Consider the following 14,789-nt stretch of genomic DNA (forward strand, 5'->3'; position numbering starts at 1 on the left):
TAGAATAAGTTGTTGGTGCACATAGGTGAACCATAGTATATAGGCTTTGGACTTGACAAAGTAAACGCTAGTTTTATTCCGCATTTGTTAAGCCCATCTCGTAAAAGTTTTAAATCGCCTATTCACCCCCCCCCCCTCTAGGCGACATCCGTATCCTTTCACCAGGTGGGGAAAAGGACAAACCAATTTAGAAATCAACGAAATCTAGGTTATTTACAGTGGAATTTTTAATAATAAGCTTCATGGTCGTCTAAGAAAAAGAAGGTTCAGATATCTCTGGAAAGCTAAGATCCCACAAAAAAAAATTTGGCTTTGGTTAATCTGGTATAATGTGATTGCAACAAAAGATAACATGACTAGAAGAGGTTGGAAAGGGGATGTTATTTGTAAGTTCTGTGATAAACCTGAAACCATACATCATCTATTTTTTAGTTATTCAATTGTTAAATATATGTGGAGTACTATAGTAAGTAAAATAATAGGAGCTGCTAATAGACCTAGGAATTTCTCACTGTATTTTGTTTGGATTGCAAGGTTGTATCCGCGAAAACTAATTTTCATGCGGTGGGGATTGCAGTTTTGTGTTGGGAATTGTGGAGGCTAAGGAATAGAGCTTGTTTTGAACATAAGTTCATAAGAAACCTACATGATATTATTGCTATGCATGCTCCTTTTTTGAGGTATTGGTCTGGTTCTAGGTGTTGACAAGGAAGATGTGTTAGCATGTGCTCAAGCTCTCCATGCGTTGACGCTCTCGCTCCAGTCACCTTCTTCTGCTTGGGGAATGCTGCAGACCAAGGATCTCTCAAGCTCGGCGCCTAATCAAGAGGGTGAAAATTGAATATGTGGAAGATTTGATGCTGATGACTGATAATCGCCGGCTTCTCGGGTGGTGATACCCTCTGGTGTTGGTGCATTGGTATCAACATTATGGACAAAAGATGTTTGGGTTTATACTTGCCCTGTTTGGTGAATTATCTCGGTTTATGGAGTGTTTCAAGGTCGTTGTAAACTTTCACTTTGAATAGTAGCTGTTGCAGATGTCTGAAACACTAAGTGTGTTTTGGGCAGTTGCCTTGAATTCGTTAGCTGATGTTGTCTGGAAGTGATTCTTTTTGTTGTCTTTTTTCTCTTCTTTTTCGTTTTGGGCTGCCAGCTACACTTCTACTCCATTTTGAAGTAGTCTTGTAGTTGGGAAAAAACTCCTCTGTTCCATCATATGATGATAGTGGGACCGGAGTTTTTGCTCCGTATGAAATTAAAAAGCATAACTCATTTTGAACAAGAAATCAATAATGGGACGGTACTTGGAATCTGCTTGGTTTCGAGCCCAGTTGCCAGTGTCAAAGTTTTGGCTATGCCAAACCCTTTGCCACCCCCCAATTGGTTGGCAATGTTACCAAACGTTGGCCACATTAGAGGAATTGCTAGTCAATGTTACCAAATGATGGCAGCAAAGCGAGCACACATTTACACCTCGGTGATAGTAAGATGTAGGCATGTAGCCTAGTTTCTCTCGAGGAAGAAGGGAAAAAACGTCACTGTCTCTGAAAAAAACATATTGCAGCCCTTCAGAGTCATGAACTCCTGATGTCTACGGTGATTCCCTTGCGCTTGATTAGTCCTCACGCATGCTTGAACATCTTCATGCTCATCCAGTGCAGGTACACGGCCACGATTATCACGGGGACCGTCAGGGGCACAAGCAAGCAGTAATACCTGAAAATCAACAGCAGAGTTTAGGCAGACTAACGCGCGCTCATCCTCTCAAAACAAATGGAGGAAAAAAAAAGATGAACTAGCGATCTATGTCAGGTGACAGATCTTGACGATGCAAACCTGTCGTTTCGTACGGCAAGCAGGAACCAGTTGTCCGGCGGTGGAAGCGCCTTGGACAGGACGGCGGCGTAAAGGAAACCGGCGAGGAGCATGACGCCGAACGCAACCAGGGCGAATGCCATGGCACGGTTCGCAGCGAGAGGCATGACGGACCGGTCTGAGGCCTGCTTGATTCGAGATAGAAAGAGTAAGAAAGTGAAGCGGGGAATGCATAAGCAAAAAAGGTGAAGAAGGGAATGGGCGCGCGATGTGGCCGACTTGGAGTAATCGATCGGTGCGCATTCTGGCATTTGGCCGAACGGTTTGCGTGCGTGTGTACAGGGAAGGACGCGCGCAACAAACCTGGGCGGGGGCGGCGAGCAGAAGCAGGGCAACTCGCCGATCTGACGCTGGAATGAACGTGTATACAGGGAAGGACGCGCGCAGCTCACCAAATCTGTGTCGCCGTGGTCACTCCGGCCGGTGCGGGCTAGCTCCCCTCGCTGGCTCCCTATAAAACTATCTTCAGCTAACGCTGCAGCTCAGTTTTTTTTTTTTTTTTGAGAGCTCTCGAATGGTGATACAGCTGTAGTATCTGAACTCGTGTACAACTCACGCACTCACACACGCCACACCCACACACACCACTAACACACAAACAAGACCTACAACTACACACACCACACGCACGTTTTAAGCTAGACGATGTGGCACGAACGTACGCGGAAGGCAGCTGAATTATTAAAGGGGCATGCCCCAGTGAAACACCCGCAAATTCGCTCCCCCTGGGAGTCGAACACGGGCGGGCTGGCTGGCCACTGCCCACGGACAGATGCACACCACATAAATGATGCTCAATCCATCACACGTCGAGGCTCACACATTCTCGGCACGCAAGAAATTAAGGATCTACTAGAGCTTCATAGTAATTTAAATTCCCCGCGGTTCAAACTTCCTCGAAATAGGCTTTCGCCCCGCTATATTAATATAGCAACTCCTCGCAAAAAAAATATATATATATATAGCAACGAACTGATACAAGATAGCGACCACCGTTGGGGCAAACAGCACAACAAAGCCCAAGAGAAAACAAAAGAAGAAGAAAAAAGAAAGAAAGGATGACAAAGCCGGATCGACGAAAACGCTAATGATCCGCAACCGCTGCGCCCTCCGGAAGATTCCCACCACGAGCTTAGCCCTCCGAAGCGCCGCATACCAAAGCAGCACCTTCAAGAAGGGATGCGACGATGACGCCGCTGCCGCCCGGACAAGCCTAGGGTTTCCTCCGGTATGCGGAAGGGCAGTGGAAAGGGGAAACCCCGACGCCCCTCAAGAGGGAATGGTGGCGCCCGCGAGCGTCACCGCGTCGGTGTCGGCCATCGACAAGGATTTCTCCCGTCCCCCAAAGGCCCACGGCCCCAGACACTCCGTCATGCTCCGCCAACCTCGCCGCCCACCAACTCGCGCCACCACGGTCACGCAACCACCACCGCCGTCTCACCGTGGCCCACTAACGAAGACCGACGAAACCGGTAGGAATCACCCCGAGCCGAGGGGAGCCTGGACAGCAGCCACGCGGGAGGACGCCACCTCCACCGCCAGTTGCGGTGACAGACCGGACGCAACTACAGGAGCAAACCAGGCCCTACGGCCGGCCGAGCCCGATGGGCTCGTGAAGCTCCCGTGGCCGCGCTGCAGTCCACGTGCCACCGTCCTAGCCACACTCAGCAGGAGAATCTCCACCAGCCGCCGGGAGCAGACCTAGGATGCCAGACCTGGCCCGCCCAAGCCCAGATGGGGCCCAGACAGGCCCAGATCTGGGTCAGGACCGCGCCGCCCGCGCCGTCGCTGACCCCCCCGCCGCCCCGCCGCCAAGAGGCTGCGCCGACGCCACCCCCCCACCCAGCGCCGCCGCCTCCCGGCGAGCGCAGCCGCCGCCGGAACCTTGCCCACCGAGATGCACCGCCGCCGGCGCCGGAGATCCCGCGTCGCCCGCCTCGCGCGCGGGTAGGAGCGTGGCCGCCGCCGCCGACACCGCGCGGGACTTTGCCCGGTGGCCTGCGCCGACGGCGGCGGAGGGGAGGAGAGAGGGAGAGGGGTCCTGGCGGCGCTAGGATTTGGGATTCGCCCGTCTCCGCCCGCGGGGGAGCGGAGGGGACGAAGCGTCGTTTTCAGACTGCGTCGTTTTCGAAGTCGTTACCATTGTCGCGGTTCAAACTTCAAACACCAACAATCCAGCATCCAAATTTCCTACTACATATACAAATAGCGCCGGATTAGCACTACATACTCAATATGCATGAATCCAGCCCCAGCTCGGAGGTTCTCTGGCAACCCTATCTGTAAGCTGCCAGCCTGCCACTTCATCCCTAAAACGTGCGATGACGTTGTCAATGCTCACTGGAGGTCGTTCGGGTTCGCGGCTGCCTCTTAGCCTCAAGCTGACCTGCAATAACATGAGCCATCCACATTACTTAGAATTTCATATAAACTAGCGCGCTAAATTTATATGGCTCTTTTGCAGTTTAAGTATAATGTATGTTGCATTATCTCAAGCTGATAGAAAAAAACTACTAGGACCGAGGGAGTATGTCCACGGTACATGATTAAATTTAATCTCATTAAATCAGGTAATTAAGCAACCGTCTGTACTATCATGACTAGTATTATTTTTTAAAAAAAAGGTCGCACACAAGCTAGTTTAATCTGTAAACACCCTTTTACAAAGCCATCATGATTTTATCTAGAACAATGGGTGTGAAAAGAAGTCAAACCGTTTCAGATTTTGCCTCTGTTTCACCTACGACAAGAATATAGTTAAACTGGGCGCCTTGATCTTGAGCTTCAGCAATCTGCAAAGAAAATCAGACATAATGAATCCACATATTATATGCTTTGAGATCTCACAAGCCCAACCGCATGCGGCTGCGCAGTAAATGCCCAAAAGAGACTGGGCAGTAGTAAGAAACAAATTGTGCCAAAAGGCAAGATAGTATAACCTTTTTGTCAATTTTTTTGTCACTTGTGTCGATTTCAACATCAAAACCGGCTTTATATATCTTAGCATGAACCTGAGCATCAGAAGTAGATTGTTATTTAACTTTAAAGAAAAAGAAACTCTCTGGCTGATTGATTAGCACCGCCAAGAGACTTTCAAACTGGTACAGACCGGATGGAAAAATAGTCACTAGTACAACATTTAAAACAATGGTCACCAGAGAAGAGCTACCAAGTAATTTCTACTTGAACACGAGGGTCAATTACCTGCTTTGCATATTCTACTGATTTGGGCGATATAGAGCAAACAATGGCTTGACGAGGGCTTAGCCACAACGGCCATTTACCATTGTAATGCTCCAAAAGAATAGCAAACATCCTTTCAAAACTTCCTAGGATTGCCCTATGTATCATCACAGGCTTCTCGGTTCCTTCCTCTGTAGAGTAAGAAAGATCGAAGCAAATAGGCAGCTGAAAGTCCAGCTGCAGCAGACATCAAATGTTAGAAAATAAAATATTGTCTACAGTTTATGTTGTTAACGTGTGTAATTTTTTCCGAAAAGGAGGATAAGAACTAGAGAACCTGAATTGTCGCACACTGATGTTTCCTTTTGAGGGCATCAAACACACCAACATCGATTTTTGGGCCATAGAAAGCACCATCTCCTTCATTAATCTGCACGTAGACATCTAAGTAAGTGATCTGATTCAAGGTCAGACAAACGGCCAGTTCCAGTAGTTCTTGACAAAACAATAAGAAAATTATTGTCAAGCATTGGCTAGGCAGTGTGCTATCAGCACAGATATTCAAATTAGTAACCATGAAGCTAAAACAACATGTATGCCAGAGTAAAATATGTTGATGCTAATCAGTTACCAACCATCATTTGTATAAAGTATATCATCATTAAATTATATTCTATCACTGGAGATCATCATAGTGTATACATCTGAGTTTAAAAAATGGTATGTTTCTACGTTGGCAAGTCAAAGCAAAATAAATGTGATCACACAAATCTTTTTGGGGCATTAAAGCACTGCAGAACGCAAGTACAATTAGAAATGGCAGAATAATGTAGTGAAAACTCCCCTTTACTATACTGAAAGTACTAGATGCTATCCAGGAGCACAAGGTGATGCAAACATTAAGGGAAAAATGACAAGTAAAGGTACCTCAAATGGCTTCCCAAACTCAAGCAAGGCTTCTCTAAGTTGTTGCTCTGCTTTGTTCCAGGTTTCAATGTCACCTAAATACTTCTCAGGTCTCTGAAAACAAAATGCAAGATGACAAGACTATAGGACCAAGTAGCAATCAATAACTGCTTGTTAGATGTAAATGGTGTATATATGTAAAGTTGTTAGTAACTAGATAAATGTAGCACTACGATAGGCCATGACTTCGGAAATCATCGATCTAAAATTTTCTGAAACTTTGAGCTGGCAACATGTTGGAAAAAAACTGCAGTCCCACTGTTCAACCATTTCAATGTTTAATTTTATTTAAAAACTCCATAGACGTAGTACATAGTACAACATATGCACTAGCAAACTTTCATGCAAAAGTAATACCATTTATTTATGAGCTCTATAAAAGGTTAAAATTTGTGCATATAGAGTTTCTATACTAGTCCTTCAAATTTATCATTAGAAATGTCTGGTTTGTGCAAAAATTTCTAAAGTGTGACCTTCAATTACTACGACTACGATTGTTGTTCAAGAAAAAAAAAACTCTGAGATTGTCAAATAGCAACGGTGTGCACGCCCACAACGGGTTGCAGTGTTACTTTCCCAAAACACAACCATAAACCCATTGAAGTGTACACAAGCTAAGGATTTAGTAGATGCTTCCCTAGCAACAATACTAATATATCAACTTATTTGCGATTCAACTTGACCGTGGTTACCATATATGTGAAACTAGACACAATGACCAATGCTATCGGTACTTCCACACAGTTCATTCACTATACTATAAATGCAAACAAACACCATAAAATGTCATCATTCCATGCCAACTGTCAAATATAGATCAAAATTTCCAGCGCGTTCATAGATGCTACCAAAATATAAACAAGATTGCATTGTTACCGTTGATAACTCCAATTCATAGTCATGGTTAAACCCAAATTTGTCGTAGACATACTTAATAAATTCCAAAACGCTCTTAACTTCATCCTTGATCTGCAACAAAAATAACTTCTATAAAACATTGGCAGTGATACAAGCTGAGGAAACATCTAATCCAAATACAAGACATAATGAACCTACTGTTGAAAATGGAATTCATAACAAACACTTGTGTGCTAGGAATATCAAAAAACTAAAAAACTGAAACTTGTTGGAAACAACACACACAGTACAATCTTTCCTAAGAAAAGTAAATCCCTTCCTGAAACAATACAAAATGGAAAAAATTGCACTGTCTATATAATTCAAACTTACTTGGCTCTCTCTACAAAAAATATGTGCATCATCCTGCAGGAAAGATATCAAGAGATTAATTAACCGATGGAGGAAATAAATTTGTAAATAAATTATCAAACATTGAAACTAAAACCTCAAAAACGGGTAGCATTAGCCTTACCTGTTGGAATCTTCTAACGCGTGTCAAACCTGTAACTGCACCACTAGCCTCATTTCTGTGAAGAACGCCGAATTCAGCAATGCGCAGTGGCAACTCTGTGGATTTCATTAAACACATTTGATAAGATTAAGTACGATATTTTCAAAATCCACGTGAGAACCGCGGTAGGGTCGGGGTTTTTCCTCTCTGTTCGCTCTGCGTCGCTCCCCGCGGGCGACCGGGGCGAACCCTAGCCTCACCCCGCGCCCCGCCCTCCCTCCTCCTCTCCTCCCCGCCGCCGCCGGCGAGCGCCGCCGGGCAAAGCCCGAGTGGTGCCGGCGGCGGCGGGCTCTTCCTCACCCGCGCGCGCGGGGCTCTGCGCGGGGCAGATGCGGCCGGCGGCGGTGCGCTTCGGGCGTACGGGACTCGGTCCGGCGACGGTGCGGCAAGGCATGGCGGCGGCGGCTCATGGCGAAGGCGGTGGCGGCGCAGCGCGAGCCAGGGCAGGCGGCGGAGCGCGGCGACGGAGGGGGCAGGCTGGCGGCGCGGGATGGGGCAGTTCGGCCCCGATCTGGCCCTTGCGGGCACTGTCCATGGCCAGGCGGGCCTGGGCAGGGCCACCGTCGGCGGGGCACCCTCCGGGCTGCACTGCGGCTGGATCTAGGTCTGGGCCAGGTGGGCCCAGATCTGGCGGCCTGGCCAGCTCTGCGTTCGTCCCCTATCTTGCTCGGGCGGGTCGTGGGATGCTCTTGCCGGCGTTCAAAGGCGAGTTCTTGGATGCCGACAAAGTGACGGGCTTGATCGGCGGTGTGGTGGCGTCGGTTACGGTGCAACTATGTCCCCGGGCGTTGCGGCGGGGGTGCTCCTTTGCGGCGGTGTGCGGCCTCGGTCGGGGCCGTCTTGCGAGGAGTGAGGTCGCGGTGACGCCGCTCTTGGCGTTTGCCTAACACATGGTGGTCTGACGGTGGCGGCATGGGTTGGCTCGGCACAGAGATGCAGTTGGATGGCATCGGCGACGTGGGCATAGCAGTGCGGTAGCACGTCTAATGGGGCCTGTTCTGGGCCTGGCAGGCGGTCGGGCCTGATCTAGGCCTAATTGGTAGTGCTACCACGTCCGTACGGTGGGCACCTTGTGTGCCGGAGGGCGGATCCCCTCCCCTAACTTGCGCTGGCCCTGATGACTGTTAGCTATGGTGCTGGCCTGCCCTGTCCAATCCGTCGGCGTTGCCGCGTGGTGGCTAGGTCATGGGCTCGAGCTCGTGGGATGCCGGGGCGGCGGCCCCGGAAGGCGGACTGCACGGTTGGCTCTACGGCGGGCAACGTTGCGGTGGTGGTGGTCCCACTCTTCGGTCATGCGGATGGCGTGGAGCGGACGATGGGTGTTCCTGGGGTTGGCGGCGCTTCGGCTTTGGTAGCTCCCAGATCTTGTTTCGGAAACCTACCTCGGTGGCTACGGGCGGCTAAGTTCTCCGGGCGTGGTGTGAGGATGCTTCCGGGCGAAAGCTCAGCGCCTCGGCGCCAGCGATGGCGATGCCTGCGGGTGTCGCAACCCACTTGAGGGCGTCGTTGTGGGCATCCTCCCTGCGGGACGGCTCCGGGTGAAAACCTAGACCTTGCGGTCTCGACGGCGGCGGCGTAATGCGTCGTTACCCTCTTGGGGGCGCCGTTGTGGAGCTCCGTTGCAACTCGGGCCGTTTTCCATGTCGCCGCAAGTTTTGGTTTTCGTGTTCTTTTTTGTTTATTCTTGATCTGCTTTGTAAGAGGTTCTCCTCACCACCTTGTATCGGTTCGGCCGTTGCGGCTTTATTTATAAAGCGGGGCGAAAGCCTATTTCGAGGAGAACCGCAGTAGCGAATAGGATTCCCTCAAAGGATAATGTATTGTAAAAGACTTATTAATTCCAGTGACAACACAGTATCTGAAATTGTGCATAAAGATCGTTTACTTGATTTTGGTAATAAAAACCCACCAGACACAAAACTAACTTTCATAATTCAGGAGTGAGGTAATTTTACTTGAAACAGCTTTCTTAATGCACCACTAAGAACTTGCATCTGTTGTGTGTAGAGATTTTCCATAAAACAGTTCAGTTCACTGAAATGACAATGAGACAACGTTCCATATGTGCCAAGACGCATATCAGGGAAATAGATTGCGGGGAAATTATTTTTGATGAAAGAAGCTTTAATATTCATGATCAGTTTATAACCATGGCGGTATTCAGTTGGCCATGATTTCAATCAGGATAAAAACGGAGTAAATATACAGTGAAATTAGAAAGAAGCTCACCTCTGTAAGAATGAGTCCCATGCTTAAATATTATGCAATGCCCAGGACAATTCATTGGCTTAAGACCAAACTCCCTTTTGTCGATCTGCACAATAATGAAATCAACAAGTGTCCTTAGATACTACAAATGCCCCTAAAACACACACACTGTTTAGGCACCCGACTGTATGAGGTGGTAACCGAATGATTAAGGGTAAGTACCCAAAAGTATGAGGGTAGTGTCTGTTATCTCGGGCACAATATATAATTTCTTTTGGGAAAGATTCAACAGAAGTCATAGTTGCATAACTAATGTCTCTAACTCACGATTATGGGATATGTATAACAAATGTCCTCCCACACTTACGCCTGGGCGTGGACACAGAATAATTACGGGTGGCAAATCGAGCTGGACATAAGCCACGCCTGCTATATCCAGACGCTTCTTTCAGTTATTGCTGCGATAGTTACCCTCTTATTGAATATTTCAAAAAGTTTCCTCTTATTGATATCGTTTCCTGACTGTTAGGATCTGATTTTGACACCTCAACTTATAAAGGGACTTGGCCAGATGACTAAAGCAAGCAAGAAAACCCAAGTATCTATGTCCCTGTTCCTTCTGTTACCTGACCTGCAAGGCGCAAAGGCAACAATGCAACAAGGCACCACCTCCGGTCGAGCAACTACAATCCTATGTTCATACCATGTGCTTACCCAGGCCCGGCCCTGGGGCAGGGCGGGCGGGGCGGCCGCCCCGGGCCCCCGGAACCTAGGGGCCCCCAGCAGCCATGGCGTATACACAGTTCGACGACTTCATGAAATTAGATCCAGCAGCCATGGCGTATACACAGCAGCCACGACGTATACACAGTTCGATGCAGAGAAGCACGAACCGTTTTTTGTTTTTTTGGTTTGGAGAGAATCACGAAGCGTTATATCCTCAGCTTACTAACGGACAAAGCTATGGCCCTTTTTCTATTTAGTCTACATGGGCCATTTACCCTTCCGTTAATCTGGGCTACATTTTACCTCAGATTTTAACTAGTAAAAGGATAAAAGTGGGGCGGCGCTCCGTGGCCTGTAAGCTATTCCCTCCATTCTAAATTGATTAATTTAACTTAAATCTACATATATATGTGTCTAGATATTACAATATTTTTAGATATATACAATCTAGAAAAAGTGAAGTAAATTAATTTGGAATGTAGGTAGTAGGACAGCTGTTGATGGTATGTTCCATTGTTCGCTAATTATTGCTGCCTGCGGAATGGTCAACCTTGTGCAATAAGCCTAGGCACAGTATAGTATATCTGATCTTAGACGGTCGAAAATAATTCTGAACTAGTATATCAATAGACATTCGAGCAGTGGTGGTGACAAGCTGTAAAACACTGACGACTAAGTGTACCCTAAGGGCTAAGCCTAACAATTCAAAATCTCAATTCATATGGCATCTCGGAGAATAAATGTGATGGCCATGGCAATGTAGAAATCTAATTCTTCGGTCTCTTATTCGTCATGCGTGTTTACATTTGATTGTTCCTAGGAAAGGGCCGAAGAGGAACTGCCGTTGCACTCGTGCGCCATGCCTAAAGGAATTGCACTACATCCACCACCAGCCACTGTGACTTGTGATTCCGATAGAGAGTCAACATGGTAAACATAAGGTCTATATCAATATAAGATCATCACTAACTTCGCAACTAGCTAGAAATATCAAGTAAGTTTATATGGCACATATATAAATGATATGATAATTGTAGTTTATGAATATTGCATGTATACACATGTTAATTATTTTGTCAATATTTATATTAAGGGCCCCTGGTTCTAACTTCGCCCCGGGCCCCCGAAATCCCAGGACCGGCCCTGTGCTTACCTCAAAAGTAAACATGTTCTCCTTGTAGTTCATAGCATGCCCAGATTTTTCCCAAATCTCCATGTTGTAAACATTTGGACTCTCAACCTACCAAACACATAAGAATGTAAGCAAATTAAACATTGTAACTAGTCTGAGAAGTCATTTATTACTACGTAACAAATGAACACTCACCTCTTGGTAACCTCTGTCCCTGTATTCTTGTCGCAAGAAACTGAACAATTTGTTTTTAATTTTAATACCATGTGGAAGGAAGTTGGGACTTCCTGGACTGCATAGGTGTGAAACTAATCAATGATCTAGCAAATGACAAGTACCCAAAGTTGCAGGAAAAAAAATAAAAAAATAGTATACGAAAAAAGAATAAAATCTAATCGAAAACGCTAAGGTACCTAAGTGGACTGAAAAAGAAGAGTTTCTGGGACTCCCCCAATATCCTATGATTGCGCTCCTCGGCAGCCTCTATCCTAGCTTCATATTCCTGCAGATTATCGAGCAATAAATTGTGCGTAAGGCATAACAGATTTTTAGAAATGTGATCATATCATAATTCTAGGAATTTATAATTACCACTCAAAGGAATAAGTTCAATTTGCTCCCTCAGTTCGGGTGCTGTACACGCACTTATCCAACTAAACTACTAAACTGGGTATCTTGCACCATCAACATTTAAAACCAGACCCAATAACTGCCTACAGTGGTTTTGGAATAAGTTTCAGCTTTTGTTACCATGCATGGTGGCATGGTTCCACAAAAGAAACAAGAGAAAATAGATGGCAGATGTTTGACATGTTCGAGGTATGTATTTTGTGTCTATAATTACATATCATATCTCTGGTCAGCAACACTTTCCATATCAACGGTAGTTGTGGAAATTATATGACGTACCTTAAGACGTTTAGAATCAGGGAAAGAAATTCCATGTACTCTCTGCAGGCTCTCGCGGTTTGCTTTTCCTCTCCAATATGAAGATGAAGCCTAAAAAATATTTACATGTAAATTCAAATCTGAAACACTAAATTCCATCAAGAAGAATAACTTAAATTAGGGACCAGCGTTTAACAAAAGAAGGGATTACCTTGAGGCAAGCAAAAGCTTTCACAAAGGAAGTATTCGGGATGTGTGGTCCAGGGCACAGGTCAACTAAAGAACCACATCTATATAATGTAATGGCTTCGTCAGGCAACTCCCTAATGATTTCAACCTTAAATTTGTTTTCAGCGAAGCATTCCAGAGCTTCAGCCCTGGAGACTACAATACGTTCAAATGGCTGCTTCGCGGCGACCGCTTTTCGAGCTTTATCTTGGATGCGACCGAAAGCCGACTCGTTCAGAGTGATATCCTTGTAGTAGGCATCACAGTAGAAACCTTCCGCACTTGTAGTACAAGGCGAGAGACTACACAGTTTGCAGCCGTACAAACTCTCCAGAGCCTGCATATGCGTGCGTACATCTTCAGTTAGAAAAACTTGAATTGAAAAAGAAAACGAACTGTGTTTATAATGCTCAAAACATTTCCTTTTTTTGCAAGCTTTGAACTCACTTCTCCAAGAATAAGAGCACTCGAGCGCCAAAAGGTGGCACACCCTTCCACGGTGTCAAAGTCGAGCAACTTGAGTTCACAGCTATCTTCGAGTGGTCTTGTCATATCCCAGGGTTCTCCATTCACTTGAGCAATCAAACAGCTAGCCGCTAGCTTGCTTGATAGTATCTCCTTAGCAATGTCCATCGGGGTAGACATCCACTTCTTGCCTTCCTTCACGACACCATTGTGATCAGGCAAAGTTATCCTGAAGCATTGCACAAGTAATTAACGAAAATCCATTGTGATCATGTGTAGAAGCTGATGATTGCACGTGCACTTGAAAGTTTAACACCTAATAAACGGTAGTACAATGCAATAGAGTTATAGGATATGTTACAGTATGAAGCACTTCCTTCTTTTTCTTTGTATAAAGATTAAAGAGGGGTGGATGTTGAGGTACAAACTAACATAGGTTAGGAACTTAGGATCAAAATCGATAGGTCCCGCGCACTCAAGGGCACCATAAGTAATCCGGCCCAGCTGGTAACAATTCCCATGTGGCCAGGCAGCGTTTCGGCTAGGCAGGTTTTGCTTATATAAACAACAAGAGTACAAGACACAGCAGCAGCAGCAGAAGAAGAAACCTGATGGGATCGCCGCCGATTCTGCTGCGTTCGCGGTCCTGCCTGTCCTTGAACTGCTTGAACAAGCAGATCCGCTTCTCCCTCACGGCCTCCAGGTAGGCCTCATCCGGCGTGACGGCCGGGGGCTGCACCGGCGCCTTCTCTTTTCCGCCCATCGCAACGACGGATTTGTGGTTCTCAACTCCGGCGAGCTACCTCCGCTTAGCTAACTCAGGCCAACGCAACCAAGGACATGCTGCGTTTTCTTGCCGTGCTATTTTCAGACATTGGGGGCCCCTACAAAACATGAGGGCTGCTCCAGGAGAGCAGACTTGACGGCTACTCTGCCTGGCTAGACAACTTGACGGTTACTCTTACAACTAGCAAACTTGCGAGCTGCTCCTCTATGGGCCGCTTTTGTTGGGCCATAATTTCATTTTAAAATATATATTGAATTATATTTATTTTTGCTAAGTTATGTTAATGGGAAAAAATCATGTGAATTCATGAATGGCAAAAATGTCACGAGGTCGGGTGCATCCACAAGAACCGCAATAGGCGGCTCGAAGAACTCTGTCACGAGGTCGTAGCCTGGCGGGGCAAAGTGTTCAGGATCCTCGTTGGAGGGCGTCGGAGACGGGATGCATGGCCCACCCAACAATCCTCAGCGGCGACGAACTCTAGAGTTCGTCATTGAAGAACTCGCGCTTGATGTTGTCCACCAGACCACCAGCCACCCGGTGCTCGGCCCACCCAGCAACCACTCCATGGGCGGGAGAGTGAACGCGGGGGGGGGGGGGGGCAGCAATCCGTCTGTGTCCGCGGTGATGCTGTAGGCGGAGACCTCATCTTCGTACTCGGCATCAATGAGTTATGCAGCAACTTTCGCGGTAACTTCTGGCACGGCGGTGAACTCAGGAACGGCGACAACTTCCGGCACATCCACCATCTCCTATGGTATGGCATGGACTTCTTCCCCGAATATTATTGTCATGGTACTTGTCCTGGTGTTCCAGCAAAGTGGCGGCGCTGCACACGGCGATGAACACGGTGGTGGTGTTGGCGATGGTTGTGGCGGCACTAGAGGCCACCACTAGGGCCGTAGCGACGGAGAGGG

The 14,789-nt window shown here is 46.9% G+C and overlaps 2 protein-coding genes across 2 annotated transcripts; both read right to left on the reverse strand.

Annotated features, from left to right (window-relative positions):
* Window positions 1-1,334: 1,334 nt before the first annotated feature.
* LOC127316651 (uncharacterized) lies at window positions 1,335-2,010 on the reverse strand. Its single transcript, XM_051347113.2, has 2 exons — window positions 1,840-2,010; window positions 1,335-1,719 (listed from the first exon to the last, which is right to left on the reverse strand). Exons 1-2 carry the CDS (start codon window positions 1,983-1,985, stop codon window positions 1,626-1,628), a joined length of 240 nt encoding a protein of 79 aa, XP_051203073.1. The 5' UTR covers window positions 1,986-2,010; the 3' UTR covers window positions 1,335-1,625.
* Window positions 2,011-4,108: 2,098 nt separating this feature from the next.
* LOC127316682 (threonine--tRNA ligase, mitochondrial 1) lies at window positions 4,109-13,941 on the reverse strand. Its single transcript, XM_051347136.2, has 17 exons — window positions 13,694-13,941; window positions 13,068-13,314; window positions 12,604-12,957; window positions 12,414-12,503; window positions 11,918-12,006; window positions 11,700-11,796; window positions 11,526-11,612; window positions 9,668-9,752; window positions 7,400-7,494; window positions 7,258-7,290; window positions 6,904-6,996; window positions 5,989-6,081; window positions 5,399-5,491; window positions 5,083-5,298; window positions 4,818-4,889; window positions 4,593-4,670; window positions 4,109-4,264 (listed from the first exon to the last, which is right to left on the reverse strand). Exons 1-17 carry the CDS (start codon window positions 13,846-13,848, stop codon window positions 4,109-4,111), a joined length of 2,133 nt encoding a protein of 710 aa, XP_051203096.1. The 5' UTR covers window positions 13,849-13,941.
* Between the last annotated feature and the right edge of the window lie 848 nt (window positions 13,942-14,789).

Source organism: Lolium perenne, chromosome 1, assembly GCF_019359855.2.
Source record: "Lolium perenne isolate Kyuss_39 chromosome 1, Kyuss_2.0, whole genome shotgun sequence".
NCBI lineage: Eukaryota > Viridiplantae > Streptophyta > Magnoliopsida > Poales > Poaceae > Lolium > Lolium perenne.

What these genes read in the sequence shown, in the direction of transcription:
- LOC127316651 (XM_051347113.2), bottom strand. Translation starts at nt 1,985, where the DNA reads ATGCCTCTCGCTGCGAACCGTGCCATGGCATTCGCCCTGGTTGCGTTC. An exon ending in CTTGCCGTACGAAACGACAG is followed by an intron (nt 1,720 to 1,839) that starts GTTTGCATCGTC and finishes GTTGATTTTCAG; the next exon opens with GTATTACTGCTTGCTTGTGC.
- LOC127316682 (XM_051347136.2), bottom strand. Translation starts at nt 13,848, where the DNA reads ATGGGCGGAAAAGAGAAGGCGCCGGTGCAGCCCCCGGCCGTCACGCCG. An exon ending in TGGGACTCATTCTTACAGAG is followed by an intron (nt 7,495 to 9,667) that starts GTGAGCTTCTTT and finishes TGAAATCCACAG; the next exon opens with AGTTGCCACTGCGCATTGCT. An exon ending in ATGAATTGGAGTTATCAACG is followed by an intron (nt 6,082 to 6,903) that starts GTAACAATGCAA and finishes TTTTGTTTTCAG; the next exon opens with AGACCTGAGAAGTATTTAGG.